Here is an 18,054-nt window from a genome sequence, read left to right on the forward strand (position 1 = left end):
GATGTTTTCATGATTGATATTACTGTGTGTTTCGTTTGAACACAGAAACAATAGTGTTTGTAATATGTCTGCATTCCTGTGACTGTCTGTAGTGGGTCTGGGATGGTAGTGACTTTCCACAGCAGCTCCTGCAGTGCTGTGCTTACTGTTGATATCAATGTTACGACTACCGCTCGCACAGCATCAGGGCTGTCCCTCCAGCACTCCTTCCCCCACCTTCACCAATAGCTGTGGGTGGGCATGATCTTGGGAGGGACTATGGCCAGGACAGCTGACCCAGGCTGACCAAGGAGATATTCCATACCATATGACGTCAGCTCAGGAATATAAACTGGGGGAGAGGAGCAGGAAGGGGAGGCGAGATTCATTTCTGGCCTTCCCAAAGCAACCGCTACGCGTACCGCAGCCCTGCTTCTCGGGAGGTGGCCGGACATCGCTGCTGATGGGAAGTGGAGAGGAACAGCTTTATCTGCTTCTGCTTTGCTTCCCGCGCGCGGCTTTGCTGCTTCTTTATTAAACTGCTTTTATCTCAACCCACGAGACTCCCATCTTATTTTCTTCCCTTCCCTGGCTTGCTGAGGAGGTGGGGGACAGAGTGGTGTGGTGGGCACCTGGCATCCAGCCAGGCTCAAACTACCACACCTACTTACCACTGTAGTTGGGGTCTGTGTACCTGCTTTCTTGTAGTGCCCACACGCAGTGGCATAACTTCTACTGGCAGCCTGTGTGTTTTCAATGGGAACTGAGCAGCCCAAGTGCAGGGGATTGGAGATAAGTCCCACAGGAAAGCAGCTGCAAATGTGACACAGTGCAAGATGATAGACTACAATGGGACCTACTTACCACTATAGGTGGAGTCTGCCTTCCTGCTTTCTTGTAGCTCCCATACTCAGTGGTAGAGCTTAACCGATACCATGTATTTTTTCAATGGGAGCTGAGGAGTCCCAGTGAGTGGGAATGGAGATAGTTCCCTCAGGAAAGCAGCTGCAAATGTGACACAGTGCTGGCTGATAGACTGCATGGGGACATCACAGCACATGTGGGCACTGCATCCACGCTGTGTGACATCATCGAATCCTAGAATGGTAGGGGTTGGGACGGACCATTAGAGATCATCTAGACCAACCCCCTCCCCCAGAATCAAGTTCACCTAGGTCAGGTAGCACAGGAACGTGTCCAGGCTTATGCTGAAGTCCTCCAAGGAAGGAGACTCCACAAGCCCTGTGGGCAACCTGTTCCAGTGCTCCGTCTTCCTCTTCCGTGGACGTTTGACATCACAGCACAACTGAACACTGCAAGAGTGCTCTGTGACATCACAGCACAGGTGCGCACTGCAACAGGAGTGTGTAATACAACAGCCCATCTGGGCTTTGCAGCGGCGCTGTGTGACATGACAGCACTTTTGGGCACTGTAGCAGTGCTCTAAGACCTCACATCATATCTGGGCACTGAAACGGGTTTCTGTGGCATCACAGCAGACGTTGTCACTGCAACAGTGCTCTGTGACATCACAGCACAACTAGGTACTGCAACATGGCTGTGTGACACTGCAGGAGATGTGGGCATTGCAGAGGTTGTGCTGTGTGTATTGCATCACAGCACATCTGGGCACCACTACACTGCTCTGTGACATCATTGCTTATCTAGGCACTGGAATGGGGCTCTGTGACATCACATCACATCCGGACACTGCGTCAGTATTCTGTGACGTCACATCACCTTTGGGCACAGCAACAGTGCTGTGTGACATCACAGGACGTCTGGGCACTGTAGCAGTGCTCTAAGGCTTCACATCATATCTGGGCACTGAAACAGGACTCTCTGACATCACAGCACATCTGGGCACTGCAACAGTGCTCTAGAACATCTTATCTCAACTGCACACTGCTACAGTGCTCTGTGACATTACAAGACATTTGAGCACTCAATCACTGCTGTGATATATAACAGCATCACTAGGCACTGGCACGGTGCTCTGTGACATCACAGCACATCTGGGAAAGGCAGCAGTGCTCTGTGACATCACAGAACATGTGCACAGTGCAACAGGACTGTGTAACACAACAGCACATCTGGGCTTTGCAGCAGGGCTGTGTGACCTTACAGCACATCTGGGCACTCCAATAGTGCTCTGTGACATCACAGGACGTCTGGGCACTGGACACACACTGCTCTGAGACTTCACATAGTATCTGGGCACTGAAACGAGACTCTGTCATCACAGCAGACGTGGGCACTGCAACAGTGCTCTGAAACATCCTATCACAAGAGGACATTGCTACAGTGCCTGTGAGATCACAGCACAAGTGGGAACTGCAGTGGTACTCTGTGACATCACAGCACATCTGGGCACTGCAACAGTGCTCTGTGACATCATAGCACATCTGGGCCCTGCAACAGGGCCGTGTGACATCACAGCACATCTGGGCATGACAAGGGGGTGTGGGAAATCAGAGAACATCTAGGCACTACAACAGGACTGTGTGGCACAGCAGTACACGTGGGCATTGCAGAGGATGTGCGGTGTGCGTCGCATCACAGCACATCTGGGCAGTGCTACACTGCTCCGTGACATCATAGCATATCTAGGCACTGGAACGGGGCTGTAGGACATCACAGAACATCTGGGCACTGCAACAAGAGTGTTTGACATCACATCACATCCAGACACTGCCGTGGAGTTCTGCAACGTCCTAGTACTAGGCAGTGCAACAGTGCTCTGTGACATCACAGCACACCTGGGAAAGGCAACAGTGCTCTGTGACATCATAAGACGTGTGCACTGCAATAGGACTGTGTAATGCAACAGCACATCTGGGCTTTGCAGCAGGGCTGTGTGATATGACAGCACATCTGGGCACTGCAATAGTGCTCTGTGACATCACAGGACGTCTGGACACCGGACACACAGTGCTCTGAGATTTCACATAGTATCTGGGCACTGAAATGAGACTCTGTGACATCACAGCAGATGTGGGCATGGCAACAGTTCTCTATAACATCACATCACCTCTGGATGCCTCAACAGTGCTCTGTGACATCACAGCACATCTGGGTACTGCATCTAGACTGTGTGACATCATAGAATCCTAGAGTGGTAGGGGTTGGAAGGGACCATTAGAGATCATCTAGAGCAACCCCCTCCCCCAGAATTCAGTTCACCTAGATCAGGTCGCACAAGAAAGTGTCCAGGCTTGTGCTGAAATCCTCCAAGGAAGGAGACTCCACAAGCCCTCTGGGCAGCCTGTTCTGCAGGGTTTCTTTTTCTTTGTGCAGGGGTTCTTCTTTGTTGCGTGAAACGGGAGTGACCAGACACCAATCTGATGTGCATCAGCTCCAATTTATTGTCACATCATCATCACTTCTATACCTTTTCCAAATGCTTTGTACGTGCCACAATTCATGGCAAATAGTTAACACTAAGCATCACGCACTATGCATAAGGCCTCAAAGTTTCATTTTGGTAACAACTTAAACACCAACCTCACTGTGTTTAAACACCATCCTTATTGTGCATAAAACATCAGCCTTATTGTGTCTAAAATATCATCCCATCTGTTCGGCCTTCAGTTAGTTTTCTCTCACACTATGGTTATGCTTACCTTACGTTTAGTTACCTTTATATTATTGTTAGTTACATATCTTACCATTTATTAGTCAAGTACAGTCAATCATACAATGCTAAATTGAATGCTATATTCAGTCCTCTAACAACGCTTGGTTTAATGTCCTGTCCTATCTTCTTGCTTTGACCTTGTTTCTGTTCCAATCTGCTGTTTCGGTTTCCCCCTTGCTCAAGCTTGCTATGGATGTGGACGAGGAGGTGCAAGCCGGTCCATCACAACTTTATCCGTCCATAATTAACCTCAACTCCCATTGAAAAAATACAAACTGTCGGTAGAAGTTATACCACTGCGTATGAGAGCTACTAGAAAGCAGGAAGGAAGACCTCAGCTACAGTCGTACGTAGGTCCCCATGCAGTCTATCAGCCAGCACGGTGTCACATTTGCAGCTGCTTTCCTGTGGGAGCTATCTTCAATACCACACTCTTTGTCTCCTCATCTCCCATTGAAAAAACACATGTTGTCGGTTAAGTTACAGCACTGCGTATGGGAGCTACAAGAAAGCAGGAAGGCAGATCCCAGCTACAGGAGTAAGTGGGTCCCCATGCAGTCTATCAGCCAGCACTGTGTCACATTTGCAGCTGCTTTCTTGTGGGAGCTATCTTCAATACCACTCATCTGGACTGCTCAACTCCCTTTGATAAAAATACATGTGTCAGTTAAGTTATACCACTGCATATGGGAGCTACAAGAAAGCAGGAAGACAGATCCCACCTATGTGGGGAGTTTTGTGGAGACTTGGCTAGAGAAAAGAGGACATGATAGAATACAGCTGGTTAGGCAGTAAGCATTAAGCGATAAGATAGTGGACTCCTGCTCAAGGCCGTGAGAGCAAGAGAACTGTATGAGAACAGGATGAGAAAGCAGGAGCTTAGTTTGGGTTAAGCAGCCACACGTATCTGGAGTATGTTGAAACAAGGGCGAGGTTTGCACCTAACTGGGAACCAATGATGAGCTTAGCTTTTGCAATATGTATGAGCCTGATTATTGTATCTATAAAAGAGTTGTATCTTTGCAAATAAAGTTGAGACTTGTTGCACTACAGGGTGGGCTTCAGCAAATGGTGACCCCGACGTGATACACGAAGGACGTGATATACCGACTGGGCGCCACGGCGGAGCGACGAAGGGGTTCGGGTCCTATGCAGCAAGGACGGCAATAAGCGTGAAAATTGGGAACACGCCGTGCCCTGGGTGACCGTATAGCCGAGCCCGGCCGATACGTGCCGCTGGACCTTGAAGGGCTGCAGCAGCGCGCTGACAAATAGGTGTGGAAAGGCAAGCGGCATATGATTTATTTACTGCATTCTTGCAGAAGCGGCAGATAAAGGGTATAGATCTGCAAAAAGACCTACCAGGGTTGTTAGCTTATGGGTATGCTAAGGGAGTGTTTCAGAATCCACAGACAGTGCATGAATTGAGCGAATGGCGTAGATTTGGGGATTTGCTGTGGGAAGCTACCCTGGAGGACGATGAGATAGCTGAAAAATTAGGGAAGTTTTGGCAGATAGCGCACAATGAGTTGTTGCAACATCAGGCAGAAAAGAAGGCTGCTGAGCACGCATCAGCAGCACACAGTAAGAACAAAAACGATGAGCGTGACTGGTTCCAATCCACCTCGCTGGCTCCTACCGTCTCAAAAGTAATGCTCCCCACCCCGCGTGTAGAAAATGACCCTGGAGGCACGGACGGGGTACGAGAACCATATGAGCCATCAGCCCCTCCCGAGGAACAAGAGTGCCGGCCTAAAGAGCCCCCGCCTCCCCCCCCCACCAACTTAGTGAGCCTGTCCCTGGGGCAGAGAGTGAACTGGCAGAGGCACCGACAGTAGTGCCGGGAGAGGTGCCGAGAGCAGCGCCGGGAGAAGCGCCGGGAGAGGTGCCGGGAGAGGCGCCGGGAGAGGTGCCGGGAGAGGTGCCGGGAGAGGTGCCGAGAGCAGCGCCGGGAGAAGCGCCGGGAGAGGTGCCGGGAGAGGCGCCGGGAGAGGTGCCGGGAGAGGTGCCGGGAGAGGTGCCGAAAGCAGCGCCGGGAGAGGCGCCGAGAGCAGCGCCGGGAGAAGCGCCGGGAGAGGCGCCGGGAGAAGCGCCGGGAGAAGCGCCGGGAGAGGCGCCGGGAGCAGCGCCGGGAGCAGCACCGAGAGTAGTGCCGGGAGAGGCGCCGGGAGCAGCGCCGGGAGCAGCGCCGGGAGCAGCACCGAGTGTCGGGAGAGGTGCCGAGAGCAGCGCCGAGAGCAGCACCGAGAGTAGTGCCGGGAGCGGCGCCGAGGCGGATGATACCAAGAAAAAAGAAAAAGGTTCTTCTCTACACAAGAGTATTTACAAAGTCAGAGAGGCGAAGGGGCTTCAGAGCAGAGCCCCCGCGGGAGAGCTGCTTCCCATTCGAGCCCAGCCCGCCGAGTTACCCCTGGGGCGACTCGCAGGGGAATGCCGAGCGGGCGGAGTCGGGCCGGGGTGCGGCGCAGGATGATCAGAGGAGAGTGGGGGAGCGCGACCCCGTGTTAGACTGGGCACCATCGGGCATGTGAGGGGAGACAAAGAAAACACGGGAGAGAGTAACAGCGGCTGCGCCGCCGGCGCCGGGGCCGGCACGGAGTGAGCCAGACCCCCCCCGCCCCTTCCATCCGCAGCCGCCGCCGCGCAGCCGCTTCCCGCGCCCGGTCGGTGTCTCCGGAGCCCCCCCACACACACCGCGCCGACACCGCCGGCCCCGGCCCTCACGGACCGCTGGGCTCGTCCTTTCCATCCTCAGTCCCTCGCCTCAACGAGTGTAAAAACTGTTGGTCGTGATGTTGAAAGCTGCAGGCTTTCGCTCCAAGCCCGGACGGCGAACACCCCAAGGAAGACGAGAGACCGGCTTGTTGCAAAAGCAAGAGGTGAGCTTTATTGCGGAGCTCCGGGCCGTCTCGTATCTCACGCAGGAGACAGAGGAGGCGGCCCCGAGGCTTTGCAGGTAGGGGTTTATATATGCTGGGGATGAGGGACGGAAAATTCCAACACACGCACACAACTTCCCCTTAACCCAGGTGCCCTGCTGGCACGGTGGGGACCATGGATCCAATTTTCTGAGAAATGTTTCTCAGCCCCTGCGGTTTCTGATGCAATGGCCAGGGTTGGTTTCATCATCCTTTCTCGTGGCCTAGTCGGCCTTGCTGTGACTCAGCCTCACCGGCTCCATTTTATTTCATTTTATTCTTTCAGAACAAGCTGTTTTCTGTTGGGATTTAGAGGGGAAAAGTGCGGGTTTGTGGGAGTTGTGAGGGATGACATGAGGTGTGGGGGCAAATCTGAGAGGAAAAGTGAGGTTTGGGTGGCATTTCTGAGGGAAAAGGTGGGATTTGGGTGGAGTTTTGAGGGAAAAGATGAGAGTTTTGGGTATTTCTGTGGGAAAAGTTGGGATTTTGGTGGAGTTTTGAGGGAAAAAGTGAGGTTTTGGTAAATTTTTAAAGGGAAAGAGTGGGGTTTGGGTGGATTTTTGAAAAAACCAAATGTTTTGGTGGTGTTTTGAGGGGAAAAGTGCGGTTTTGTGGAAATTCTGAGGGTAAAAGTGGAGTTTGGGTGGTGTTTTGAGGGGGAAAATGGGGTTTTGTTGGAGTTTTGAGGGGAAAAAGTGGGATTTGGTAGAGTTTTGCGGGGAAAGGTGCAGTTTTGGGGAACTTCTGGGGGAAGAAGCGGGGTTTTGGTGCAGTTTTGAGGGAAACAGTGGTGTTTTGGTGGAGTTCTGAGTAAAAAAGCAAGGTTTTGGAGATCTTTTCAGAGGAAAAGTGGGTTTTGGGTGCTATTCTGAGGGAAAAAGTGGGATTTTTGGGAGCTGCTGGGTAAAAAAGTGCCATCTTGAGGGAAAAAGTGGAGTTTTGGAAGCGTTTTGAGGGGAAAAAGTGGGGTTTGGGTGGATTTTGAATGAAAAAAAATTGGGAAGTTGGTGGGGTTTTGACGGGAAAAGTGGGGTTTGGGGGAGTTCTGAGGGATAAAATGAGGTTTTGGTGCAGTTCTTAGAGAAAAAAAAGGATTTTGGAGGAGTTTTGAGGATGTAAAGTGGGGTGTGAGTACATTTCTGAGAAAGAAAAGTGGCATTTGGGTGGAGTTTTGAGGGAAAAGATGAGGTTTTGGGGCATTTCTGAGGGAAAAGGTGGGATTTGGGTGATGTTTTGAGGGAAAAGCAGGGTTTTGTTAAATTTCTGAGAGCAAAAGTGGGGTTTAGGTGGAGTTTGGATGGAAAAAGTGAGGTTTTGGAGTAATTCTGAGGGGAAAAGGGGTTATGTGTGAGTTTTAAAGGACCAAGTGGGGTTTTGGGGGAGTTCTGAGGGATCAAAAGAGGTTTTGGGGTAATTGTGAGGGAAAGCAATTGGGATTTGGGTGTAGTTTTGAGTTGAAAAGTGGGGTTTTGGAGCAATTCTGAGGGGCAAAGTGGTGTTTTGGTTTATTTCTGAAAGGAGAAGTGGGGTTTTGTTGGAGTTTTGGGAGAAAAAGTGGGGCTTTGGTGCTGTTTTGCAGGGGAAAGCTGGGATTGAGTACATTTGCGAGGGCAAAGAGTGGTGGAGTTCTGGGATAAGATGGGGTTTTGTTTCAATTCTGAGAGCAAAAGTGTGGGTTTGTGTGGAGTTTGGAAGGAAAAAGTGTGTTTTTGTTGGGGTTTTGAGGGGAAAAGTGAGGATTTAGGGGAGTTCTGAGAGATAAAATGAGGTTGGGGGCAATTCGGAAGTCAAGTGAGGTTTGGGTGGCGTTTTGAGTGGGAAAATGGGTTTTTAGGTGGAACTTAGGTGGCAAAAAGTGGGGTTTTAATAGAGTTTTGAGAAGAAAAGTAGGGTTTGGGGGGTGTTCGGAGGGATAAAATAAGGTTTTGGCACAATTGTGAGAGAAAAAGTGTGGTTTCAGTGGAGTTGTGAGGGATGAAAGGAGGTTTTTGGGCATGTCTGAGGGGAAAAGTGGGGGTTTTGGTGGTTTTCTGAGGCGGCAAAAGTAGGGTTTTGAGGGTATTTCTGTGGGGAAAAGTGTTTGATTTGGTAGAGTTTTGAGAGGAAAAGCGAGCTTTTGGGGAAATCCTGAGGGGAATTTGACAGTGGAAAAGCGGTGTTTTTGAGCAATTCTGAGGGAAAAGTAGAGTTTTTGTTTATTTGTGTTCTGGTTTAGCAAGGAGCAGCTTTTGGCTTAGTAACAGGGGGAGCGGGTTGCAGTGAAGACCCGAGAAAGAGTTTGCGGACCCTCCCCCGGCTCCTGGGTTCACACCCACCTCCGCCCGGCTGGGCCAATCTGGCGCCTCTGCCAGCACTATTTAGGGGGCGGGAATTTGGAATGCGAGGCAGGAGGTGTAAGAGTGACACGAGATGGAGGCGACCACGCGGACCCTTCAGCCAGAGAAGGAGGAAGGAAGGAGAAGCAACAGACCAGAGACTCCTCTGCAAGCCGTGGCGAGAATGCAGCTGTGCCCCTGCAGCCTCTGGAGATCCATGGCAGGACCGAGAGTTCCCAGCAGCTCCGTGTGAGTGAGCCCGGACGGGAGAGGGACTGTGTGGGGAGGGGCCATGGCCCAGGCCGTGCTGGAGAGCCTGCACGCCGCAGAGCAGCCCCACACGAGAGGCAGAGACGAGCTGCAGCCTTTGGAGTCAGTGGGCATCGGAGCAGCCCGTGCAGGGCTGCCATGCGTGTGAGTTACCCCACGGACTCGCAGGGAGGACTGGTGTGGAGTTCACCCGTCCTGAGGAGGGACAAACGGCAGAAGCTATCGGGAACAGACTAACTGAAACCCCCACTGCCTGCCCCCCCGAACCGTTCAGGGGGGGCAAGGTAAAAACCCCGGGATCAGGGCTCTGAGCCCGGGAAGAGGGGAGGGGTGGCAAGAAGGTGTTCTTCAAAAGGCTGGTTGGACTCTTCATTGATGTATTACTCTGTGTTGTTTCATTTTGGTTATGTTTTGGGTTTTTGGGGGTATGTTTTAGTTGATGTTGCATCAAACTGTTTCTCTGTTTTCTTCCCCAAACCGAGTGGCCTGGTCTGCTTTGTCCTGAACCTTAAGCAGCAATTAAGCTCTCCCTGCCCTTGAGCAATTCTCAGGCTCTTCCATACTGGAGGCTAATCGTGGTCTTTGTTCCCTGATGGGCCTAAACCAGGACACTTAAGATCCCCAAATCTCTCCTTTTTCTACTCAAAACCTCCCTTTTCCCTACTAAAACCCCTTCCCCCCCCCCCCCAAAACTCCTCTTTTAACTCTTAAGACCCCTAAACCCCTCTTTATCCCCTCAAAACCTCCGTTTTTCCCCTCAATCCCCCCTTTTTCCCTTCAGACCCCCTCTTTTATCCCTTAAGACCACAAAACCTCCCATTTTCTCCTCAAAACCCCTTTTATCCCCTCAAAAACCCGCTTTTCGACTGAACCCCCCCTTTTATCCCTTAAGACCCCAAAACCCCCCTTTTCCCCCTCAAAACCTCAATTTTTCCCCTCAACCCCCCCCTTTTTCCCCCTCAAAACCTCTTTCATCCCTTTAGGCCCCAAAACCTCCTATTTTCCCCTCAAAATCTCAATTTTTCCCCTCAGAACCCTCCTTTTCCCCTCAAAACCCCTCTTTTATCCCTTTAGACCCCCATATCTTTCATTTTCTTCTCAAAACCCCTTTTATCCCTTCAAAACCCCCCTTTTCGACTCAACCCCCCCTTTTATCCGTTAAGACCCCAGAATCTCCCTTTTTCCGCAAAACCCCTCTTTTATCCCTTTAGACCCCAAAACCTCCCATTTTCCCCTCAAAGCCTCCATTTTTCCCCTCAAACCCCCCCTTTTCCTCTCAAAACCCCTCTTTTATCCCTTAAGACCCCAAAACCCCTTTTTCCCCTCAAAACCCCCTTTTTCCCGCCTTTAGACCCAAAGCCGCCCCTTTTCCCCTCAGCGCCAGGCCCCGCCCCTCCCCTCGGCCCGTCCATTTCTCACGGGGGGGGGCGAAACAAACCCCCCTCATTTTATACAAAACCTTTATTCTGTAACAGTGTGTGTTGGGGTGGGGGGTCCCCCAAACCTTCCCCCCGCCACCCCCCAACACTGAGAGGGGGGAGCACAGCGGGTGCCAAGGGGGGACACACACATAGGTGCCCCCCCCCGCCATCATCCCGAGGGCCACAATGCCGCCCCCCCCGCCTTAAATCTCTTGATCTACACAATGAATACGGCGGGGGGCGGCTCAGGCGCGGGGGAGGCAGCGGCGGGGCCAGGCCGGGGGGGCACAGGCAGCGGAACGAGCCCGCGGTGTTGAGGCAGCGGCCGGGCTGGCAGCGGGGGGTCCCGAACACTCGTCCACGTCTGGGGAGGGCGGCGGCACAGAAGGGGTTAATGGGGTATTGGGGGGGGATGGGATGGGGGGTGGGGATGGGGAGGGCTCAGGGTGCTGGGGAGGGGGTTTGGGTGCTGAGGAAGGAGTTTTGGAGGGGGTTTGGGTGCTGAGGAGGGCTCTGGGAGCTAGGGAGGGGGTTGGGTGCTGGGGAGGGGGAGTTGGGTGCTGGGGAGGGAGTTTGGGAGGGGGTTTGGGTGCTGAGGGAGGGGGTTTGGGTGTTGAGGCGGGCCCTGGGAGCTAGGGAGGGGATTTGGGTGCTGGGGAGGGGATTTGGGTGCTCGGGAGGGGGATAGGGAGGGGGTTTGGATGCTGAGGGAGGGGGTTTGGGAGGGGTCTGGGTGCTGGGGAGGGGGTTTGGGTGCTGGGGAAGGAGTTTTGGAGGGGGGCTGGGTGCTGGGGAGGGCTCTGGGTGCTGAGGGAGGGGGTTTGGGTGCTGGGGGAGGGGGTTTGTGGGATTTCTGAGGGATAACATGAGGTGTGGGGGCAAATCTGAGGGGAAAGGTGAGGTTTGGGTGGCATTTTAAAGGAAAACAGTTGGGATTTGGGTGGAATTTGATAGAGGAAAAGCGGTGTTTTTGAGCAGTTCTGAGGGAAAAAGTAGAGTTTTTGTTTATTTCTGAGAGCAAAAGCGAGGTTTTGTTGGAGTTTTAGGAGAAAAAGTGGGTTTTGGTGCAGCTTTGCAGAGAAAAGTGTAGTTTGGAAGAGTTTTGAGAGGAAAAGTGGGGATGGAGTACATTTCTGAGGGCCAAAAGCAGTGGAGTTGTGGGATCAAATGAGGTTTTGGTGCAATTCTGAGGGGAAAAGATGGGATTTGGGTGGAGTTCTGAGGGAAAAAGTGGGGTTTTGGTAAATTTTTAAAGGGAAAAAGTGGGGTTTGGGTGGATGTTTGAAAAAACAATTTTTTTGTGGGGTTTTGAGGGGAAAAGTGGGGTTTTGTGGAAATTCTGAGGGTAAAAGTGGAGTTTGGGTGGTGTTTTGAGGCGGAAAATGGGGTTTTGGTGCAGTTTTGAGGGGAAAAAGTGGGGTTTGGTGGAGTTCTGAGGGGAGAAGTGCAGTTTTGGGGAACTTTGTGAGGAAGAAGCGGGGTTTTGGTGCAGTTTTGAGGGAAATAGTGGTGTTTTGGTGGAGTTCTGAGTGAAAAAGTGAGGTTTTGGAGGTATTTTCCGAGGAAAAGTGGGTTTTGGGTGCTATTCTGAGGGAAAAAGTGGGATTTTTGGGAACTGCTGGGTAAAAAAGTGCCATCTTGAGGGAAAAAGTGGAGTTTTGGAATTGTTTTGAGGGGAAAAAGTGGGGTTTGGGGGAGTTCTGAGGGATAAAATGAGGTTTTGGTGCAATTCTGAGAGAAAAAAAAGGATTTTGGAGGAGTTTTGATGCAAATTGCCTTTGCATCAGGCCAGTGCAGAGAGCCTCAGGTTCCATCGGAAATCATCTGCTGGTTGTTTCAAGTGCAGAGCACAGAGTCTGGATAAATGTCCAGCAAGAACTGTAAAGGGAGAATCCCAGGCAACAAATGTGAAAAGGGGGGTGGAAAAGGGAGGGAGAATTCTCAAGTCCAGGTGGCCAAAATGTCAAACCAAACCCAAAGTAAAGTCCTTAGGAGATCAACAGAAACTTGTCACCACTGCAGTGAGAGGGAGACTTTTAAAGCACCCATTGTTTGCTCTTCCAGATGCTGGGTTAGTGAGGAAACACTGGGCTGGAGAAGAGCAGGAAAGAACAGGCAGCTGCGTCATTGAAACACCATCACTCAGTTTTGCTACCAATAGAATTCCAGAGAATCAGCAAACCCAGCACCCCCCCAGTTCCTGTACGTCTGTGAGCTCCTTGACTTCAGTTAACACCACCTGGAAGCCTTCTCAGACAGCTCATTCTGCTGGAACTATCTGAGTTTCATCATTGGTTAGAACAATCCTTGTTGTTTCTTACTCCCCGTCCCTCTGCTAAGCAGGAACAGTTGGCTCTCCTGCTCCTCTGCCCATTGCGCCCAAATACCCAAATTGCTTGGATGGGTTGGAAGACTTAAACCTGAACTTGACACTTGCTGTGCTTTAAAAATCCCATCTGTGGTCAGAGCACACTGTTGTGCAGAGAAGAAATGCTCTTCTGCTGAGGGCCCCCAGGCACAGAGGCAGCACTGGACAGTTGTCCCTGTGAGAAGCTTTTGCTAGTGGCAATGATCTAGTGCAGGGAATTGGACCTGCACTGGCCCTGAAGGGATTCCCTTCAGACAGGCACACAGCATTTTCAGTTCCACCTCCCACAGAACACTCTTGTGTTCAGCACACAGAACCTGCATTTTAGGTTTCCTTCATATACAGCACAGTCAAGTTTGATTCTGCTTGCTTTGCACTGTGCCCTTTCTTCTGCAAGCTGGGTGGCAGCTGTCCTGTGCAGTGACCACTGAGCACTGGAAAACCACCTCTTCCAGCCTAGATTTCCTTCTGATGAAGTTTATCTCTCTGGGGCAGGGGAGACACGCCTTGGCACACTTCAGAGACTCCAAGACTTTGGACACTGTTGTGTCTAAAGGAACTTGAATTCTTCATGTGCACATTTAGCGTGCAAAATGGTGGTGCTGGTGTTTTTGTTTCCTGGGCATCCCAAGGGCCAGGTGGAGATGTGGAGCCAGCTGCACTCAAAATGTCCCTTGAAACAGCCTCCTTCCTGTCACAGTTCAGCAGGCCACTTGTGCAGCCTCAGTGACTCGTCCACACAAGCAGACCAGGCGAGACAGGTCAGGCTTTCCACCAGGAAAACAGTCTACGGGGGCAAGAACCTGCCGAAAGAGGAAACACAACCCATGAGGAGCAAAGCTGATGCAGAGCAATGGTCGCCTTTGTCTCAGCCCAAAAAGGGGCCTAGGCTGGAAAGTCACTTTCACCTCAGCACTGGCCTCCTTGCAAGACCTTCAGAAACCTGTGCACAGCGTAAGGTACCAAACATCAGAGCTCAGCAGCAGCTGCCCACCTCTTTGCTTTCCTTCAGCCTCTGCAGACAAGACCTTGGTCAAGAGCACAGAGGGACAGCAGAGCAGCTTCTGGCACTCTGACCTGTGTCTGGGGGTGACCCTTGAGACCTGGGAGCAGAGACTGAGCTGAGGGCACTTGACAGAGGAAGATGTAACCATAAGCTCTTCCTGCTCGTCGAGGTGTCACTGAGCTCTTGTTCCTTTTCCTCAGAACACCACGAAGACCATTTAGACCAAGAGCCAGGGAAACTGTCACATCTGTCAGGCAAGTCCTAGGTCCCAGGCTTGCAAATTCTGCCAGCAAGTGAGAGGGGCTCAGTAACCGTGCAATGACTGGCTTATTTACCAGAAAAGGAAGGCTCAGCTTTTCATCAAGGGAAGGAGCAATGGAGGCTGCTTTGGGATGAGCCTAGTGGGATATCCCCTGGTGCTTACTGACGCTGTGAGTCAGTGAGCATGTAAATACAGGGGCTGTGTCAGCTGCCTGAGTTCCCACTGCAATCCAAAAAGACCAGGGTCCAAGTCACCCAACATAGCTGCTGGCTAGTCAAGTGACATCACTCTGTAGCCACCACTGACTGAACTTACAGGAGCTCTGGGGCGGTGAAGCCGCTGAACACTGCACACGACAACTACTCAGCTACCCAGCAACCCTTACAAGTGCCTGAGAACAGGACCCCCTCCTGTGCCTCATCCTCATCCCACCGCAGTTAAGGTGAAACAACTTTGCTGAGGCTCTCTGCTGACCAAATGCTGGATCCTGAGAGGACAGGAGGTGGTACCGAGAGCCAGGGAAAGCCAAGTGGCATTTCCCTCCTGCAGGCAGTACACACACAGGCCTTTGGCCCTTGTGCGCAGCCAAACAGCACCCTGGAGATTTGGAGTTGCAGCTACAACCCAGATCTCGGCTCTCTGACAAGTCATGCTACTCCCAAACCAATTTTGACCAAGAGCAAAGAGGAGGAAAAGGGGCTTTTTGAGCGTGGTGTGACCTCAGGTGTCCACCCCTGCTTCTGCCTCCTCCCAGCTTGGGCCCCTCGTGGTGCCCCACACAGAATCCCCCTGGAACCAGCAGCTCTGTGACATCAGCGCCCCGGCCGAGGCTTTCCAGGCACTATCAGCACTACGGCATCAGACACAGCGCTGGCGGTGACGTGCCCTTGGCTCTTGGAGCTGCCACGTGCTGTCAGCGTGATGAAAGTTCTGATTGTCCTCGTCCTGCTGGGCCTGTGCTGCTGGCCTGTGAGTGCCTCAGTGCAAAGCTGTGGGTAAGTGGCTCTGGGAGGGAGCTTGGGCAGAAAAGAGGAGGCTGAGGGGGCATCTTCTTAATAGTTACAAACATCTAAAGGGTGGGTGTCAGGAGGTTGGGGCAGCAGTTTTTTCTGTGAGGTGAGGGAGCCCTGGCCCAGGCTGCCCAGGGAGGGTGTGGAGGCTCCTTCCTTGGAGGGCTTCAAGACCCTCCTGTGTGACCTGATCAAGGTGGGAGCTGCTTCTGCAGGGGGGTTGGACCGGATGATCTCTAAAGGTCCCTTCCAACCGCCACCATTCTGTGACTGTGTGATTCGATGATATGATGGGCTTCATTGGTTCCCCATGGCCCTGCCACAGCTTCCCAAAGCCCAGGAGCTGGGCTGCTGGCACCACTCGTCTGCGGGGCGAAGGCAGAAGCCGGGGCGCAGGGTTCCCCGGCCCCGCTGTCCGTGCGCTGCCCGGTGGGGAGGGCAGACGGCTGCCCTGCAGCCCCAGCAGCAGCCAGCCCTCCAGCAGGACACTCGTGACTTTCTGGTGACAGGAGAAGCTGCGGGACCCGGCCCTTGGCTGAGCACCACGGGCTGTCGCGCATCGTGGGCGGCAGCGATGCCTCCCCGGGAGCCTGGCCCTGGATCGTCAGCATCCAGCTTCCCGGGGCAGCGGGCAGCGGGCACATCTGCGGAGGCTCCCTCATCCATCCCCGGTGGGTCCTGACCGCAGGACACTGCTTTGACAAGTACAGGTGAGTAGGAGCAGGGCAGGGCCGTGCCCCCAGCACTGGCAGAGTTCCCGTCCCGTGCTCGGCACGGGCTGGGCTGGTGCCGTTCCTGCAGCCCGGGACTCGTGGGGCACCTGGCCTCTCCCTCGGCGAGCTGGAGGCAGGGAACTGCTGGGCTCCCTCTGAGCCCTCTGCTCCCCATCTTCCCCCCAGGAACGTCCCGACGTGGCGCATGGTGATCGGGGCCACCCGGCTGTCTGAGCTGGGCCCCGAGGCCCAAGTGCGCAAGAGCAAGCGGCTGCTGATCCACGAGAGCTACCGCAAAGGCGCCTTGGAGAACGACATCGCCCTGCTGGAGCTGGACGAGCCCGTGCAGTGCAGCGACTACGTGCAGCTGGCCTGTGTGACTCACTTCTCCGACGTGGTGGTGTCGCAGCTCACAGACTGCCGCGTCGCTGGCTGGGGCTACACCGCGGAAGGCTGTGAGTGTCCCCGGGAAAGCGCCTGTGTGCCTGGGGCGAGCCTGGGGAGACGGCTCGGGCTGCCCGAGGGCCGGGCTCAGGCTGCAGGCAGGGGCCTGAGCTACCTCAGGCTGCCGCGATGCTGAGGGGACTTTCCCGTCAGGAAAGGCTGCAGGACCCGGGATGATTTTTTGCTCTTTAGATGAGGGAGCCCTGGCCCTGGCTGCCCAGGGAGGGCGTGGAGGCTCCTTCCTTGGAGGTCTTCCAAACCCTCCTGGACACGTTCCCGTGTGACCTGATCTAGAGGAATCTGCTTGAGCAGAGGGGTCAGACTAGATGATGTTTAGAGGTCCCTTCCAACCCCAGCATCTGGGATTCTATGATTCTGAGCCATGGCCTAAAATCAGACAAGGGCCGAGTGCCTCTTTGGGGGTGCAAAGCCAAGGCTCAGGGAAGGGCTCTGCCCAGACAGGGGAGGGGAAGTGGCCCAGAGCTGCTGGGGGCTAATTCTTTGCCATGCTCACAGCTGCAGAAACATCTGACGTGCTGCAGGAGGCCAAGGTCCGCCTCATCAGTGTCAAGCTCTGCAACAGCAGCGAGTGGTACGGAGGGGCCGTGCGCAGCTACAACCTGTGTGCTGGCTACCCGCGGGGCGGCATCGACACCTGCCAGGTAGGAGCAGCCACGGGCCAGTCCCGGCAGCACCCGCAGCCCTGGCCCACGTGGGGCTGCCGGGGCTCCCCAACACTCCCCTCACACTGCTAGGGCTCCCCAACACCCCCCTCACCCTGCTGGGGCTTCCCAGCATCACCCTCACACTGCTGGGGCTCCCCAACACCCCCCTCACCCTCTGTCCTGTGCTGCAGGGTGACAGCGGGGGCCCGCTCGTCTGCAGAGCTCCACACGCCAACTTCTTCTGGCTCGTGGGCCTGACCAGCTGGGGGAAAGGCTGTGCCAGACCAAAGCAGCCTGGGGTCTACACCTCCACCCAGCACTTCTTCAACTGGATCCAGTCACGGATTCGCTCAGGAGGAAGTGCTGCGACACTCGCCCGGCCAAAGAGGCCATCACAAGGCTCAGCCCTGGCAACAGCAGCAGGGACTGAGTCCTGCTCATTCCCACTCCAGAAGCTGCTGGATTTCATTAATTGGATCCAGCAGCTCCTGCAGTCTCTGCAGGGAAAAGTGGCTTAAGCAGCAGGACTCTGAGCACGGCTGGCTCCTGCCCCTTGCCTTCACTGGAGGTTCTCAGCAGTAGTGCTTAGGCAGTAGTCAGTAGAAGCTGTAGCTGTAGCAGTGTCTTTGGACACAGTGTTGTTGGACTTTGTAAGATTGTATGAGTTTCCTGTTGTGTTTGACAGTTCATTGGCCTCTGCACCGGTGCTGCAGAAGTGCAGCAATACCTGTGCACTGGAACCTTTGAAGTGGAGAGTTACTGACACAGTGTTCATCAAAATTAAATGCAAAAGAAAAAGCAAAAGGCCCCGTTGCCTCCTGGTGTCCCTGCAGCACGGCCTGGCTCCCCTCCCTCTGCCCTGCAGGAAGGGGTCACCTCACCAGCCCAGCCCTGGCTGGACACCCAGCCCCAGGACCTGGGGGCTCAGCCCCCTCGGCCGCGGAGGGGGGCTCCTCGCTGGTCTCTGTTAATGGATGGCAGGGGGCAGGGAGGAGGTGTCAGGGATGTCATCATGGGGCTAAAAGCAGAATCCAATCTTTAATTTG

The 18,054-nt window shown here is 53.7% G+C and overlaps 1 protein-coding gene across 1 annotated transcript; it reads left to right on the forward strand.

Moving 5' to 3' along the window:
- Positions 1 to 13,501: 13,501 nt before the first annotated feature.
- On the forward strand, positions 13,502 to 17,771 carry LOC133627488 (acrosin-like). The gene is made up of 7 exons (XM_062013226.1): positions 13,502 to 13,867; positions 14,931 to 15,052; positions 15,696 to 15,896; positions 16,086 to 16,354; positions 16,860 to 17,005; positions 17,200 to 17,418; positions 17,694 to 17,771. Exons 1-7 carry the CDS (start codon positions 13,502 to 13,504, stop codon positions 17,769 to 17,771), a joined length of 1,401 nt encoding a protein of 466 aa, XP_061869210.1.
- Positions 17,772 to 18,054: the final 283 nt, after the last annotated feature.

Source organism: Colius striatus, chromosome 21, assembly GCF_028858725.1.
Source record: "Colius striatus isolate bColStr4 chromosome 21, bColStr4.1.hap1, whole genome shotgun sequence".
NCBI lineage: Eukaryota > Metazoa > Chordata > Aves > Coliiformes > Coliidae > Colius > Colius striatus.

What these genes read in the sequence shown, in the direction of transcription:
- LOC133627488 (XM_062013226.1), top strand. Translation starts at nt 13,502, where the DNA reads ATGGTGGTGCTGGTGTTTTTGTTTCCTGGGCATCCCAAGGGCCAGGTG. An exon ending in GGGCTACACCGCGGAAGGCT is followed by an intron (nt 16,355 to 16,859) that starts GTGAGTGTCCCC and finishes CCATGCTCACAG; the next exon opens with CTGCAGAAACATCTGACGTG. An exon ending in CATCACAAGGCTCAGCCCTG is followed by an intron (nt 17,419 to 17,693) that starts GCAACAGCAGCA and finishes TGTGTTTGACAG; the next exon opens with TTCATTGGCCTCTGCACCGG.